The sequence below is a fragment of the Gopherus flavomarginatus genome, chromosome 3 (genome assembly GCF_025201925.1).
Source record: "Gopherus flavomarginatus isolate rGopFla2 chromosome 3, rGopFla2.mat.asm, whole genome shotgun sequence".
In the NCBI taxonomy this organism is placed as follows: Eukaryota; Metazoa; Chordata; order Testudines; family Testudinidae; genus Gopherus; species Gopherus flavomarginatus.
The window spans coordinates 42,216,866-42,232,732 of NC_066619.1; the positions used below are offsets into that span (position 1 = coordinate 42,216,866).

General features: G+C 41.9%; 1 protein-coding gene across 1 annotated transcript in view; it reads right to left on the reverse strand.

The window, feature by feature from the left end:
* ADAMTS6 (ADAM metallopeptidase with thrombospondin type 1 motif 6) overlaps positions 1-15,867 on the reverse strand; it is a 324,965-nt gene that overhangs the window by 59,675 nt on the left and 249,423 nt on the right. Inside the window, exons 16-20 of the mRNA XM_050947192.1 lie at positions 15,357-15,490; positions 12,346-12,469; positions 11,888-11,968; positions 4,624-4,787; positions 2,905-3,043 (exon numbers count right to left, since the gene is read on the reverse strand). Coding sequence (XP_050803149.1) covers positions 2,905-3,043; positions 4,624-4,787; positions 11,888-11,968; positions 12,346-12,469; positions 15,357-15,490 — 642 coding nt within the window. The remainder of the gene's footprint in view (positions 1-2,904; positions 3,044-4,623; positions 4,788-11,887; positions 11,969-12,345; positions 12,470-15,356; positions 15,491-15,867) is intronic.

The window sequence follows — 15,867 nt, forward strand, 5'->3', positions numbered from 1 at the left end:
CCACAGGATCCCTGCCTCATTCAGTACACAGGATGGATCTGCTCTGGGGATGAATTGAGGTTGTGTTGTAAAGCAGGCTGTTGTCTGTAAGACGCCTGCCTCCTTTATTCAGAGACTGGAAGGTGTGAGTAAATTAGGTAGAGGGTTCATTTCTGGAACAGAAAGAAGGGTCTTGCAATTAAGACAGTTAAATGCAGGCTTGGAGAATTGGATTCCATCCCTGCCTCTGCCACAGAGTTGCTATGTGATGCTGGGCAAGTCAGAGGTGGTCACCAATTGTGTGTCCCTCATTTCCTGGGTGCCCAACGTGAGACCTGGGGGCTCAAACTGCAGAAGTTCTGAGCGCATACAACTGCAACTGAAATTAATGTGCTTCAGTATATAAAGTGCAATATAATGCTTAAGTACTCTGAAAAATCAGGTCCTAGGCATCTCAAATTTGGCACCCAAAATGGAGAATACTTTTAACCTTAATCTCTCTGTGCCTCAGCTCCCCAACTTTAAAATGGATATAATACCTCCTCCTTTCCTCATGGGGTTTTTGTGAATATTAATTCATGTTTTTAAGCACTCACATACCATAGTGATGAGTGCCATAAAAAAGCCTATGAGGAAATTTATAATTTGGTCGTCATAACGGGGTTTGAATAGCGTGCGGTAAATAAGACCTAGGGCCACATACTGAACAATGAAGATAAAACAAAATATTGAATAGCTGATTGTTAATTGAGCACTGTCCATTCTATCCACTGAATGAGGCAAGAATCCTGTGGAAAAAATAGCACAAGATCATGTTAATTGAAGACTATATTATAAAAAATACACACAACAAGGCCAAATTAAGGTTGCACAAAACAATGAATTCTATAAAATAACCAAAGCCACATAGTTTTTCTAGGATTTTTCCATACTTCCTTTTTTTTTTTCAGTCTATTTTTTCCAGTTACAATAGCTCCCTCACTTCTCTTTTTCCCTGACTCAGCCACTTTTTTGAATTGAGAATCCCTGTCTTTTGTTGGTGTATAGCAAAAGGTGTTTCATAAACTGCAATAAAAAACAATTCATGTGGGAAAAGCAGATAGTTTCTATATGAATTATAGCTACAATGAAACAATTATTCCCTGAACAGAGCCCTCATTTCCTTAAAGAAAATCAGTCACTACAGCACTTTCTCACATTAAACTGAAAGAAAGAAGAGAGAGAGAGAAGAATCTGGTTTTAGCCACACTTAACTACTTTAAAAGGGACTTTTGTGTTAAGGTAAACTTTTAAATTCATAATAAATTCATTTACTTTTCAATTTTTCATACATTGTTTACAGATTAAATACCAATATTTTAGCATCAATTAAACAAAGATTTGCTCCTTCACAGACAATCTCTTGCTCCCATATAGTACATGAATTTGTGACATTACAATCATTTCCATGACAAAAGACTCTGTAGCGAAATCTGGGCCTTACTGAAGTCAACGAGAGTTTTGCCAATGACTTCAGTAGGGCCAGGATTTCACTCACTATGTCAAACATGGGATTTGCCATCACTTGCCTAATGCTTGGAACTGCCTTTCTATCCTAATGAGATAGGCATTCTACCTCTTTCTTTGAACTTCCTCCTTAAAACTCAATCTTCTACAAGGCTCATAAATGCTAATGCAGATCACTAAAAATTCTGTCACTCACCTATTACGCAACAACAAACCCTATGACAAACAAACAAAAAAGACACTATGTTAGCACTGTTCTCTAGATCTCCAAATGTATTTTTATCTCAAATATTTTTCTAGTTAGTGCCACAGGAGAGGATCTGTATCTTTCTTTGTGTCCTGTGCAATGCTGAGCATACTGCTGGAATGTAAACAATAAACAAGTAAAAATAACTACCTCTGGATCTAGCAGAATGACACTGTGAGGGAGAAAGCTCTAAATACAAAAACCTTGATTAGCAAGAAAAGGAACTTAAGTACTTTGAGTTTAATTTAAAAAAAAATTCCCCTCTCCTCCCAGTATTAGTCACCCTTAAATTAAAATGAAGCATTTCCCTTGATATGGGGACATGCACTACCAAGGTCCAGGGATGGATTTAAAACTCTCATTCTCTTGTCTTCTGAAATTGATGTGTGTGGTGGAGGCGATGAATTTAGTCTCCAGAGAGAAGAAAGATGCTGCTCACACAGCACTTCTACTCACCAGTCCATGCAGCAGCAATGGTGTTGGCTTTGAAGGAAGCCAACTGTCCTGCTTTCCCAGCCAGAGGTTAAGAATTGCATTGGTGGCCACTAGAGGGAGGAGGATTAGGAATACAGTAAATTGTGGGCAAAAGGCACCCATGATGAACTCACATGGGACAACCCACAAATCCCCACCACTGCCAATAGCCAATGAATCTCAGATACTGCTATGTGCTGGGAAGTATCATCCAGAAGTGAAATATCTACTACTGAAAAGCTGCCAGTATGCATCCTTAACTTTGGTGGTTGGAGGATAGGAAGGCCTGCCTAAGATCATATGAACTACATCCCTCTTCCCTTTGTTACAGATACCTTATATTTGCCTTCTGAGTCTTGTTTATTTCCTTACTTAAAACTTCAGATGTCTCTTATCAAGAAAGCTCCTGTGAAAAGCTAGCATGCCAGCCTCAAGAGAGTCTCAGGAGAAGCACCAGCCGACAGACACTCACTGTGCCAAGAAGTACTGTATTTAATCAACAAATCTGTACAAATTACATGAAGTTGAAAATAAACAAAATACAATGTGACAATCAAAAGAAACTTTCTTTCACTAAATTAAGGCTTGAAGCAGACCTGAAATAAATGTTTTCAATTAGTTACCTAAACAAATATGAGGCAATGTATATTTTGTAAATCAACTGACCCTTCAGTTTGATTGCCTGATATGTGTCTTACCTCCAGCACAAGTGGAAGAACATTCTGACCAAGACAGGTGATTCCATGCAAAGCCAACTTCATTGTCTCCACTGCCAGTACGAGAGATGGGAACATTGAATTTATACCTTATACCCAAATTCTGTTCCTGTAGTAGAATCTGCAGTTGAAAACAACTGGTTATACCATGAAAAAAATATGCAAACAGAGAGCAACTACAACAAATTTAATCTAGGTATGTGTTATGTCTTGTAGAGGGGGAAAATGTCATAAAACAAGCCACAATAGTTCTTGTAGTTATTCTCAAAATAAATCTGGACTAATTTTTAAAAGGTGAGTTTTTTTCTTTCAATTTTTTTTCTTAACAGCAAAATTTGTTTCTGACATATTAACAATTCTAATCTTCTGGTCCTCATTAAGTTAAATTACTTCAAGGAGGTGCCAAGGCCAGATAATATTAAGCGACTTTATTGGGCTGACCCTGTGTAGGTGTGCAACAATTTTCAAACCCCCATATTGAGCTCTTTTACTGGGACTATCCACAACATGGCGGGGGAACTAATAAGACCCTTACTTGGTTAGGGCTTCTACATACTACCACAATATCAATATTATGAATAATACTCCAATCTGGCATCAGTAGTGGCACTAGTTTCCAATAGAGAGACACACGAGAGTGGAGCTATTTCCCCAGCACCCACAGTACAAGGCAGTGGTGTGGCTGGGCATATGGGAAGAGTGAACACTGGCCCCTTTTACAGACTGGCACAGCTCCTGCTGGCACATGCAACATCACAGATTGCCAGGTGAAACCATCAATAATTCTCCTTGTGGTTCCTGCTGTGGTTCCTGCTGCTCAGTACAGTGCTGTGCCTTCAAAGCAATCTAGCCCTGAATCCCCAACCTGACATTTTTTTATTGCTGCTGCTAACGTCTACAGTATATGTTAACAAAAGCAGCCTGGATGAGTCTCAGAGATATATCTCACCCCATCATGCCTCCAGTTATAAATTACTTTGAGGCATATGCACCCCTCTGTGAGAGAACAAAATGGTGGATAATCTTCAGTAGGAAAGTCACTGGTGCTAAGTTGATGAGAAAAATAGTTAATGCATTAGACACCTCCCCTCCACATAACCATTTCTAGCCTCTCCACAGCTACAACAGGCAAAACAGACTTCACATTGTTGGGAGCGTGGCCAGGTATGTCCACAGTCAGGGAATATACTGTGGGCCAGACCATGATATCTCACACCATAATTAGACCCACTGAAATCAACAGGGCTACTTCTGGAGTAAGGTATTACCTGTTGTGAATAAGGGTATCACAATACAGCCCAATGCAACTGTCTCATAACTTGCCTTACACTTTCATATACCCCAGTAGGCATGACCACACCATCTATCCAGTTTTCAATTTATGTTGTCATTACTGAGAGGACCAGGAAACAAATGAAACTAGGAGGATCCCTCCTATGGCCTGAGGCATGTGGGATTGTCACTGATATTTTCTGTAGATCTCCTGGCAATACAACAGTTTGTTGTTAACTCTCTTCTTTATCATCATAGCTATCCCATCAGTTTTGGGAAGACAAAGAGGTGAGTAGGAAGTAATCTCAGAGTGCAAGAACTAGGCACGCCCTACTCCTTTTCCATGCAATTTAACTCAGTTTATTGCCCTCTCTTACTTGGAACATAAACTCATGTTTGAGTTCAGAAATATATTCATTATAACATTACCATGACTATGAGATTTTCTGAAGTAGGGCCTAAAGCTTCCAAAGATTCAGGTTCCTCTGTTGGCCTCTTGTAATGAAAAGCTGTCCCAGCAACATCAAACTTTCTAGGCCAGTCAATAGTCCAGGCACCATTAATATAGTAGTCGTCCTCTTCAGATTTTAAAGCTTAAAAAAAAATACAAGCCACCTAAAAATTGGAAGTAGCATTTATAATAGAGAAGCCATTGCAAATGAAACTACTAATGTGACAGAAGTTTGTGTACTTTAGTCAGGGTCGGTTCTACTGTTTTTGCTGCCCCAAGCAGCATGCCGAATTGCCGCCGTGGACGGCGGGGGAGGTTCGTGTGCCGTTATGGTGGCTCATGCCTTTCCGCGGCGGCGGCAATTCGGTGGCAGCTTCTGTCTTCAGCCGGAAGACAGAAGCTGCATCGACATGGACAGTTGAACATAGAAGCTGCTGCTGAATTGCCGTCGCCACAGATAGATGAACATAGAAGCACTTGCCGAATTCCTGCTGCTTTGGAAATGCGCGTGCCGCCCTAATGGCACATGGACTGTCCCCGCTGTCCGCGGCAGCAATTCAGTGGGCTGTTTGGGGGCAAAAACACATGGACTGCCGCCCCTTGCAGAATGCCACCCCAAGCACCTGCTTGGAACGCTGGTGCCTGGAGCCGGCCCTGACTTTAGTTTTATATCACTGGTTTCAAAGTAGTTTAAAACCTACTTTTCCTTTTGGCAGACTGACCGAAATGTGGCCCATGAAGATCTACAATACTGACTCTGGCTATCATCTCCGGCAGGTGTGATCTGCAGACTACAGGTATCAGCAAGAACAGGTCATGCAGATTGAGATACAGTGGTGCATGCTAGAACTTGTAGTATCAATAGGCTGTGCACTCTGTACTACAGCTGAGGACATCTGCAATCTGCTCTATTATATGCAAATTAGATTTACCTCTTAAATGTATGAGTTGCAATGTACACTTCAGTTGAACAAAATTTTGGTATCCCTACCTTTTGGAGTGTGGGACATGCAAATCTTGTGGGCACAATAAAAGTGGGCGTGTGTAGGAGCAAGGAAGAGGCAGTTTGTGTTTCAAAGCTGGTTCCCAAGCAGTTCTTACTTCCTTATCTTTGACCCTTGGTATTCTGCTTTAGAAGCATGTTCCCAGAAATACACTAATATTCAAAATCAGAAAACCCGGCACATTTCCCAGATGATTTCTCAATGATTCTGTTCAGAGGTCAAGTAGCATGGAAGATAAATATATTAAATATATTAAATCACAACATAAAAGTGTGACCAGCTCTCAGATTGAGTCCTAGAACTAGTCAGTTGGCTATGCTGCTCCAAGCGAACATGCAGATTCAATCACAGTTCATTATTACGGTTATACAGAATATCAAATAACTGAAAATCATTTATATCAACAAGAAACTAGTAATAAATACCAATAGTTAAATCAAACTATAAAATTTAGAAAACCAAACACTGGTAAGCTATTACTTTTTCCAATATAATTTGTTAAGCTTCTATTGTCAACATAGAACGTGATGAAAACAGCACTGCAGGTAGCATATCTATTTCTGATTCAACAGGTCATGGAAATGTCAGAAGACTGCAATCATATTTAAAGCAGCTTGAAATAAAAATGTATTTTGATGGACAAAATATTATTAGCTTTTTTATAATCTTTATCAGTTTGTTAAGGGTAGTCTTGCAGATTCTATTCAAGGGTAGATATTTAACTTTTTCTTTATCAAAAAGATTCCTTTTTTGGTTTCTAAAATATGAAATGGACTTTGGGAAGCTTACAGACTTTACTCTGAATGCTCTTTTATGTATACTATTGGCTCTGAGGTGGCACTAAGCATTCTCTCTTTCAGGTACTTGGCTGGCTGGTTCTTGCTCACATGCTCAAGATCTAACTGATTACTATATGTGGGGCCAGGAAGGAATTTTCCCCCACGTCAGGTTAGCAGTGACCTTGGAGATTATATCTTCCTCTGCAGCACATGACTACAAGTCACTTGCCAGGATTCTCTGTATACATCCCACTTAATCATTTCCCTGCCATTGCAAGAGCCTCAGGCACTGATGTACTTTGATCCCTCCTATTCTCTGCCCAGGGCACATAGTAGTCTAGTCTCCTGAAGACTGTAATACGTTAGTCTAATTTAGGTTGTTGGGTTGAGTGAGTCGGTTCTTGGTGGTGTTAGTGGCCTATGATACAATGGTGGTTCCTTTCGGCCTTAAACTCTATGACTCTATGATCTCTTTGGTTAAGGTAATAAAGAAAACTACTCAATTTTCTGGAATTCATATCTGCTTCTGTAACCAAAGTTCGTTGATATTGGCAAAATTACAGTCTGAAAATTCAAGGCCATCTATGGATCCTTAGTCAGTTCTTATTGTGGCAAGACGATGATAGGGAGAGAATTTAGGATTTGTCTTATAGATTGCAAGAGTGAGGAACAAGACGAGTTACCATCACAGGCCAAATTTTGTTATAATATACCTCAATATAAATCTCATTCTAGTGACTTCACTGAAATTACACATGTAACTGAGAGAAGAATTTGGTCCTCAAACTTTCACTCTTCTAGGGTTCCTGATTTACCCTTGACTGTATGTGATGGGGCACTGATACCAGGGAAACACGTACGTGAAAAGAGAGTGACAAAGAGCAGGAAGAGATGGTGGTGTGTCACCAGGAAAGGGACCAGAGTCTCCTCACAAACTTCTATTAATTCCCAAACTGTGCCGAACTACCACCAAACTCATCAGGTAGAGGAGAGAACAAGCCAGGATGTTGTACAATACTAAAGGAAGGGAGCACTGTTTCTTGCTAGTTATCTATTTTGAGTAAGTGTATGAAAAATTATTAGACTAAAGCTTAGTATTAGAATATTGGGTCAGAGTTTGGCCTCAGCAGAAGCTAAATTTCCAGAATCCTACTTTTTATCCACTCTAACTTCAAAAAAGCCAATTAGGTTAAATTAACCAAACAGGACATTTAAACATGAAAACATTTAAAACTACTGCACAAACATCAAAGAATTAAAATAAACCTCTTTGCAAACTATTTTGTATGGATTTTTTTTATTTGTTTAAAAAAAATAAAACCAGAAAGTTTTCTCCTAACAGATTTTAAAACAGATTTGTCGATAAAAATAAAAATATTTTTCCACGATTTTTTCCATTGTTTCATATGAGACAATTTTTTTCAAAAGGGATAAGGTTCTGTGTAATTTTGCATTTGCAAAATGAATTGCAGTAGCTAAGAAAACTAGTTTCCCTTCTGTCTGATATGTACCGTCAAGCCTGGAGTGAGAGATGCAAGAACCTGGTTTGTATTCAACTGTAATTGCAGTAACATGAGTGCAGATTTTACAGGTACAAACTGACCATTTGAAAATGTGGTTCTTAATATGAAATGGCTGTGACAGAATATCCTGTAACCTTCATTCCTCTGCTTGAAATATGCAGTGTTGTAGTAGCCATGTCGGTCCAACAATATTAGTGAGACAAAGTAGGTGAGGTAATATCTTTTATTGGACCAACTTCTGTTGGTGAGAAAGACAAACTTTCAAACTTACATAGAGCTCTGCTTCAGGCAGAAGAAGCTTGAAACCTTTCAGCAACTGAAGCTAGTCCAATAAAAGATATTACCTCACCCACCCTGTCTCTCTGCTTGAAATGTCAGTTACAAGATACAGATGCTATTTCACCAGCAATACAACTTTTTGGTGTGGGATGGAGAAGAGGGGTGGGAGAGTAGTGTAGTAAGTGTAATAAGCATTCCTCATTGCTAGGGCTAAGTATGTTACTCTTCCTCCTAAAAGGGAAGAGGCTGACAATCCTGCTGAATTACAGGGGTAGAGGGAAGCAGACATCCAATACCAGCACTACAGCAAATAACTATGGGTGAGTGGGGTTAATTTATCTAGGAGGTTAGCTACCCTCCACACTCCCATCTAGCACACAACACAGACAGTCCTTTGCAAGCATTTGCATTGCTAGTTATTTGCATTCCTGTGGCTAAGAGATAACAAAGCAACCTAATCAGTGGATCTGCAGCCTAGGCACATAACAGCTTCTAGGACTGTCAGTTCATTAGGTTGCAGAACAACTAACTCATCAGTTTCTTTTGACTGAGAAATGTGTTGCCCTGTATGTTTACAAACTGACTGTTTCGTAAACCAGGCTGAGGAAACATCTAGCCATGCTTGCTCTTTTATCCTTCGTGAAGCCTGAAAAGGACCTAAGGACCTAGGGGTTACAGTGGACAAGAAGCTGGAGATGAGTCAACAGTGTGCCCTGGTTGCCAAGAAGGCTAACAGCATTTTGAGCTGCATAAGTACAGGCATTGCCAGCAGATCGAGGGACGTGATCATTCCCCTCTATTCAGCATTGGTGAGGCCACATCTGGAGTACTGTATCCAGTTTTGGGCCCCACACTACAAGAAGGATGTGGAAAAATTGGAAAGAGTCCAGCGGAGGGCAACAAAAATGATTAGGGGGCTGGAGCACATGACTTATGAGGAGAGGCTGAGGGAACTGGTATTATTTAGTCTGCAGAAGAGAAGAATGAGAGGGAATTTGATATCTGCTTTCAACTACCTGAAAGGGGGTTCTGAAGAGGATGGATCTAGACCAGGGGTGGGCAACCTTTCAGCAGTGGTGTGCCAAGTCTTCATTTATTCACTCTAATTTAAGGTTTCGCGTGCCAGTAATGCATTCTAATGTTTTTAGAAGGTCTCTCTCTATAAGTCTATAAACTAGTGTTGTATGTAAACAAGTTTTTAAAAATGTTTAAGAAGCTTTATTTAAAATTAAATTAAAATGTAGATCTTATCAGTTTAGTGCAGTGGTTCTTAACCTGGAGCGCACGCACCCCCGAGGCAGGGCTGTTGCAAGGATTTTTTGCTCCCTAGGTGAAACTTCCACTTTGCGCCTCCCCCCTTGCACATTGGTTCATTGAGGGGCAAATCCCAATGAGCCTTTATAGACCCCAGGGGCCAGCCGTGCCCAGGGGCTGCTCCCCAGACCAGGTTCCCCCCTCTCTATCCTCAGAACTCCCCTAGGGGGTGCACAGCCCCCCCACAAGCCCTCCCCACCCCACCCTGGTGGCCCCCACCCCTAGTCCACTCACTGGCTTTGCCGGGCTTGACCCACTGCGGCAGCTCGGCAGGGAGGAGCCGCCTTCCGGAGACACTGGAGAGCCAGAGCATCCCGCTTGCAGCAGCAGCAAGCCCTAGCCATGGAGGAGCCAGCGCGGTGCAGGGAGGCAGCAGCCTTGCAAAGGCGGCGGGGCTGCTAGTGGGGAGCAGCTGCACACCCCCATCCCTCCTGCCCAGGCTGCGGCCCGGGCCCCCCCCGGGGGCTCCTACAGGCTGCAGTGGATGTATGCGGGCACCAGCCCCCATGCGCCCCCCGGCTCCCCCCTCACCTAGGGTTACCATATTTCAGCAATCAAAAAAGAGGGGAGAGCCCTGCTTTAGCCCTGCCCCCATCCACTCCCTCCCACTTCCCACCCCAACTGCCCCCATCAGAACCCCCATGCTCCTTGTCCCCTGACTGCCCCCTCCTGGGACCCCTGCCCCTAACTGCCTCCCAGAACCTCACCCTCTACCTAAGCCTCCCTGCTCCTTGTCTCCTGAGACTGCCCCCTCCTGAGACATCACCCCACACGCTAATTGCCCCCCTAGGGTCCTACCTCCTACCTGTCCCGACTGCCCCAACCCTTATCCACACCCCAACCCCCAGACAGATCCTCAGGGACTCCCACGCCCCATCCAACCACTCCCCGCCCCTAGACAGGCCCCCATGGACTCCCACACCGCATCCAACCACTCCTCGCCCCCTGACAGGGCCCCCAGAACTCCCAACCCATCCAACCCTCCCCCTGCTCCCTGACTGCCCCCCCGGGACTCCCCTTACCATGCCCATGCCGGTCAGATGCTAGCTCCACGTGGAGGCAAAACTCCATGTGGAGTGCTGAGGCAGCGGGAGGGGGGAGCGGTGGGAGGGGCAGCAGCAGCGGCAGCTCACACTTCCAGGAGCTGCAGAACCTGAGTGTGGTGAGGGGGGCCTGGGGGTGTGTGGCTTGTGGCTCCTGAAGCGGATGTATGCGGGTGGCGGTTCCCCATGCACCCCCCCGGCTCCTCCCTTGCCGTGTTATGGCTCTGTGGCTCCCGGGAGCGTGAGCCGCCGCTGCCGCCCCTCCTGCAGTAGCTCAGGGCTCCGCGCCCCGGCAGTTCACACTCCCGGGAGCTGAAGAACCCGAGTGTGGTGAGGGGGGAGCCGGGGGGCACACCTGCTGCCGGTCTGGGGTCCCGGCCGCTGGCCCCGCTCAGCATCCTGCTGGCCTGGGTTTCCATTCACTTAGTTAGCAGCGGGCTGAGCAGGGCCGGCTGCCGGGACCCCAGCTGGCAGCCGCGTGCCAAGAAAATTGGCTCACATGCCACTTTGGCACACATGCCGTAGGTTGCCGTAGGTTGCCAACCCCTGATCTAGACAGTTTTCAGTGGTACCAGATGACAGAACAAGGAGTAATGGACTCAAGTTGCAGTGGGGGAGGTTTAGGTTGAATATTAGGAAAAGCTTTTTCACTAGGAGGGTGGTGAAGCACTGGAATGGTTTACCTAGGAAGGTGGTGGAATCCCCTTCCTTAAAGGTTTTTAAGGTCAGGCTTGACGGAGCCCTGGCTGGGATGATTTAGTTGGGGATTGGTCCTGCTTTGAGCAGGGGTTGGTCTAGATGACCTTCTGCAGTCCCTTCCAACTGTGATATTCTATGATTTTAAGCCTGTTCTTACTCCATGGATCAGGTTGGCACTTGTTAGACCCCAAGATCAGAAGAGTACAAGGCAGGTTTAAAGCCACCTTTAAAGGGAGGAAGGATGCAGCTTGAAACTTGGGACTTGAATTCAATTTTCTGCTCTACCACAGGCTTCCTGTATGACCTTAGGCAAGCCATTTTAGCTTCTCTGTGCCTCAGTTTCCTCATCTGTAAAATGGAGATAATAGTATTTCCCCAACTCACAGGAATGTTGTAAAGTTAAGTACATTACAGATTGTGGGGTAATCAGATACTATGGTTATGGAGGCATGTAAGCACCTAAAATTGATGGATAATATTATCTCCCCTCGTCCTGCACCCAGCAAAGCTTAGCCAGACCATTGAATCTGCTCCAGTATCTTAAAAACACTTTATAAATATTAATAGTTAATTAAGCTCTTGTGTTTAAACCAGCTCTTACCAATGTAGTTCTTTGACATAGCCACTTCTTTTACTTCAATGTGAACGGAACCTCTTGGAATTTGAATCACTTCCATGTACCCTATATGGTAAAGGTAAACCTTATTTATTATTATTAACTGGATGAAACTAGCAATTAATAAATTATGCTTGGATTCAAAGGTACCTGAATATTGCCTTTCATGCCAGAGAACAGAGAACTCTTTAAGTCTCAGAGACAAATATTAAAAACAATAACAAGAATCTAACATGCAGCCTAACATGAGTTTCTCCTTTCTACATGTTAATAAAGTCTTTCATACATTTCAGAATTCACTGATTAATTTATATGTTGGCTGTGAAATACTAGTATATTATCTTCCATGTTTTGAGCTTTCAGTTAGGTTCCATGTGGGTACAACAGTCCACCTTCATACAGTGCATCACAGGATAGGGAGTGATCTATGTCTGCATACTTACCTCCTCTAGGCAATGAATCATTGAAGAAACCTTCAATGGCTTCACATGTGCTACCATCCCCTCCACACACACGGCATCTGTCTTCCTTAGCATCAGATCCCAAAATATTATCACAACCCACATGCTGAGAACAGATAAGGATAGAACAAATATTACTGCAGGCAGAAGGTTTCTTGGATCATTACCTGAAAATACTGAATATTTTCTCAAGAGATTTCTTCCTATGTATCTGAGATTTAGTTCTCCCTTTGCCTACCTCACCTTGAGTGGCCCCTATCACAAGAGGATTTTCACTTACCAGAAAAGGATACTCCGAAATCAGAGATGATCCAAATTTAGTTTATTAATAATAAATAATTCGTGCTCCTATAGTGCTTTTCATAGGAGACTGTCACAGTATTTTACAAACATTAATGTACTACATTTAACACAATTATTATTTAATATCTATACAGTGCCCCCAATGTTCTAATTTTCCTCTACCTTTGGTTTCTCTAACAAAACATTGTTTTCTGTGTCTCCCTTGAATGGCTGCTTAAAAACAAATTCTGTGGTATGTTTGTTAACATTTACACTTCACAGACCATCTTCACAGACATCTCACAGAAAAGTAATGCAGCTAAATTTGTGACATCACAATTATTCTGATAACAAACTCATATAAAAGCTTAAATATGTGAGTTCACTGCACACTCAAGCAGAATGAAAGACTGAGCTGGATGCAGAGAGAGCTTCTGTATTATCTGGATTTGATTCTCTCCTGCATCCAAACTCCAGCATTACTTACACAAATACCACCTGGAAATAACATGCCAAGAAAACAGCAGCTTGGATTGGAAGAACTGCTGTGAGAAGTCAGGAAGAGAAGGGAGCTATTAAAATTTACAGGTGGTATGTTATGTAGAGGGGATATCTGTGCATGATTTAAGGATTCACCTCAGCCAGAGAATGGGAGAAAACATATCCTGGGAAGGAAGGATGGAAAAACAACTTAATAACAGAGGACAAACTGAACAGGAGGAAAACTGAAACTTTACACTTCTTCAGATGATTATATAATACAAAGAAGAATCAAATGATCCCCAAAACAGAACATAAGGCAGTCACATGAACATACTGGGAAAAATGTGATTTTTCTACCCATCTTGTTTATAAATAACACAGATATGATCACAGAAGTTAAAGTTCCAAAATGTTTTCACTGCTAGGCAAATGACTACCATCATAAAAATCTGGACTTCTTTACTTATTACAAAAAGCAAAATTGAGATCTGACTAACCTGTGTTTCCTTATGTAGTCCTCTATTGGGAATAAACCTAATCTTCATTTCTGCTCATTTACTAAATAATAACTGTCAGAAAATGCAAACCTCCTGGTTTTAATTTATATTTTTCTTGCAATTGTGTGAAAGATTTAAATTCAGTTTTTTCATATACATTCCCTTGTATTTTAATCCTGATGGGGCCCATTTTTGTGGAAATACATGTAATATCTGGCATAGTCAGTTTTAAAATAATCATCAAAAGTATTAGCTGTTTTCTAGCATGTTCACATATTCTTAGCATCCTGGAATAGTATTTATTGTGATTTTTTTTTGTCTGATCTGTGATTTGGTTTGCTAATACATGGCAAATCTTTGGTGCTAATTGTGTCACCTTTCTTAGTTAGAAACAATTTGATCTCATCATCTTTGATTCAATCATAAAAAAACCTTTAGGCCTTGGTTCCACAAAGCACTTAAGATTGGACTTAACTTTAAGCATGTGAATAGTCTCAAAGAATTAAGGGTTTTTTAAGTCAATAGCACTATTCATATGCTTAAAATTAAGCATGTGCTTAAGCATTTTGCTGAACTGACTTTTATTGGAATGAATAGCAGGGGCATCATTTGCTATCTGAGCCCCCGCAGATTTTTCATAGGTCTATATTCTCCATTAGGTCTTTCATTTTTTGCCTGCGCTTCAGATTTTGCAGCATATAATATAATTGTATAACATTCTATATGCTGGCATAATTTTTTTCTGAAATCACACCCCTGATGAATAGTAGTATAACCATAAATGTGGCAGTTACATGATATTTAAGAAAGATGGAGTACGTACTGCCACATTTATGGTTATACTACTATTCATCCCCAAAAGGCCTCAATTCAGCACAGAACTTAAGCACATGCTTTTAATCAACTGGTTCCTATAATTACTGGTCCCCCAACAGACACCAGAGATTAGGAGAAGCCAAAAGAGACTAAATAAAGGATTCTAATTTAGTCTTGCAATAGAGTGGCTTGCTCCTTAGGGGTTGGAGGCCTGGGGCCAGCAAACACTAACTAATGAAGGAACTGCACCAACCCATCTGTGCTGTGTTACCAGTCTTGATGGGGCCTGATGAAGGACACCTGATTCCCCTCTAAAGGCGGCAGAAAGGTGTAGGGAGGGTGGGAATATTAGGAAGCTATGGTAGGTGCTGCAGAGAAAGAGGAAAGACTCCTGAAAGGATGATCCTCAGAGTAGGGGAGTTGTATCTCAGCTAGGAGGACTGCTAGAGCAAGAGGAAGTCACAGCCTAGAGGCTAAGCTGCAGTCAGGAAAAGTCTCGGAGTAGTGGCTGAAGTGTGACCCAGCTCTGAGAATAAGGGTTGGGGGCTCCCTACCTAAAGGGAGAGAGATATGGAATGTTTTAAACAGTGTGGACTGCAGTTCTTCAGGGGCCTTAAAGAGGTGAAAACAGAGGCAGGATGTGTTAGAATGACCCCTGGCCATAAGAGCGTGCTCTGGAGGTGACCGCCCTGATTACATGTTTGCTGCAATTTCTAATGAAAGCTTATTGCAACTCATAATAATTTGCCTCATTTCTGCAGTCTTCCTTTCCCTTGTCTCAGGCTCACTTCTTATCTAAGAAATTAACTTTTACTGTCAACAATCCTTTTTTTATCGAAGATTTTTTTTAAAGTACTGCAACTAAAATGCTCTACGAAGTAATCCATAAATGTAGTTTTTATTAAAACATGCAACCTTGCATTCTCCATTGATACAGATATCCAGCGAATCAGCATTGCATTGAGTTCCATCTATTACTGCAGGGGCACGTTCAGTGTAAAAATTGTAACCTTCAGCCAAGCAGTTTAATGCACATGGTTTAACCCCTCCTAAACAACAAAACAAATACAAAATTAATGGACAGTTCCTGAAAAGGTAAGAACCAATTTTAAAAGAACGTATAAAATCAGATTGGAAATGTATAGTCTCTTCTCCCATCTGAATACAGACATTTAGAAGCTTTCTTTAATCCTTCCATGTAATTTCTCTACTTGATTTTTTTTTTCTCTAAAAAGATTACTTCAGATTATAGCAAAACAGCCTACAGGTGAGTTAAGGTGAAAGAACCTTTAATGATACCACCCTAATGCCTGCTGAACAATTGAAAACACATAAAGATGTTATTTAAAAAGCACTAACATTAGTATAGCGATGGTTACTGTACTTTCCAGTTTTGAAATATAGTTAAAGTTCACAAGATGCCTAA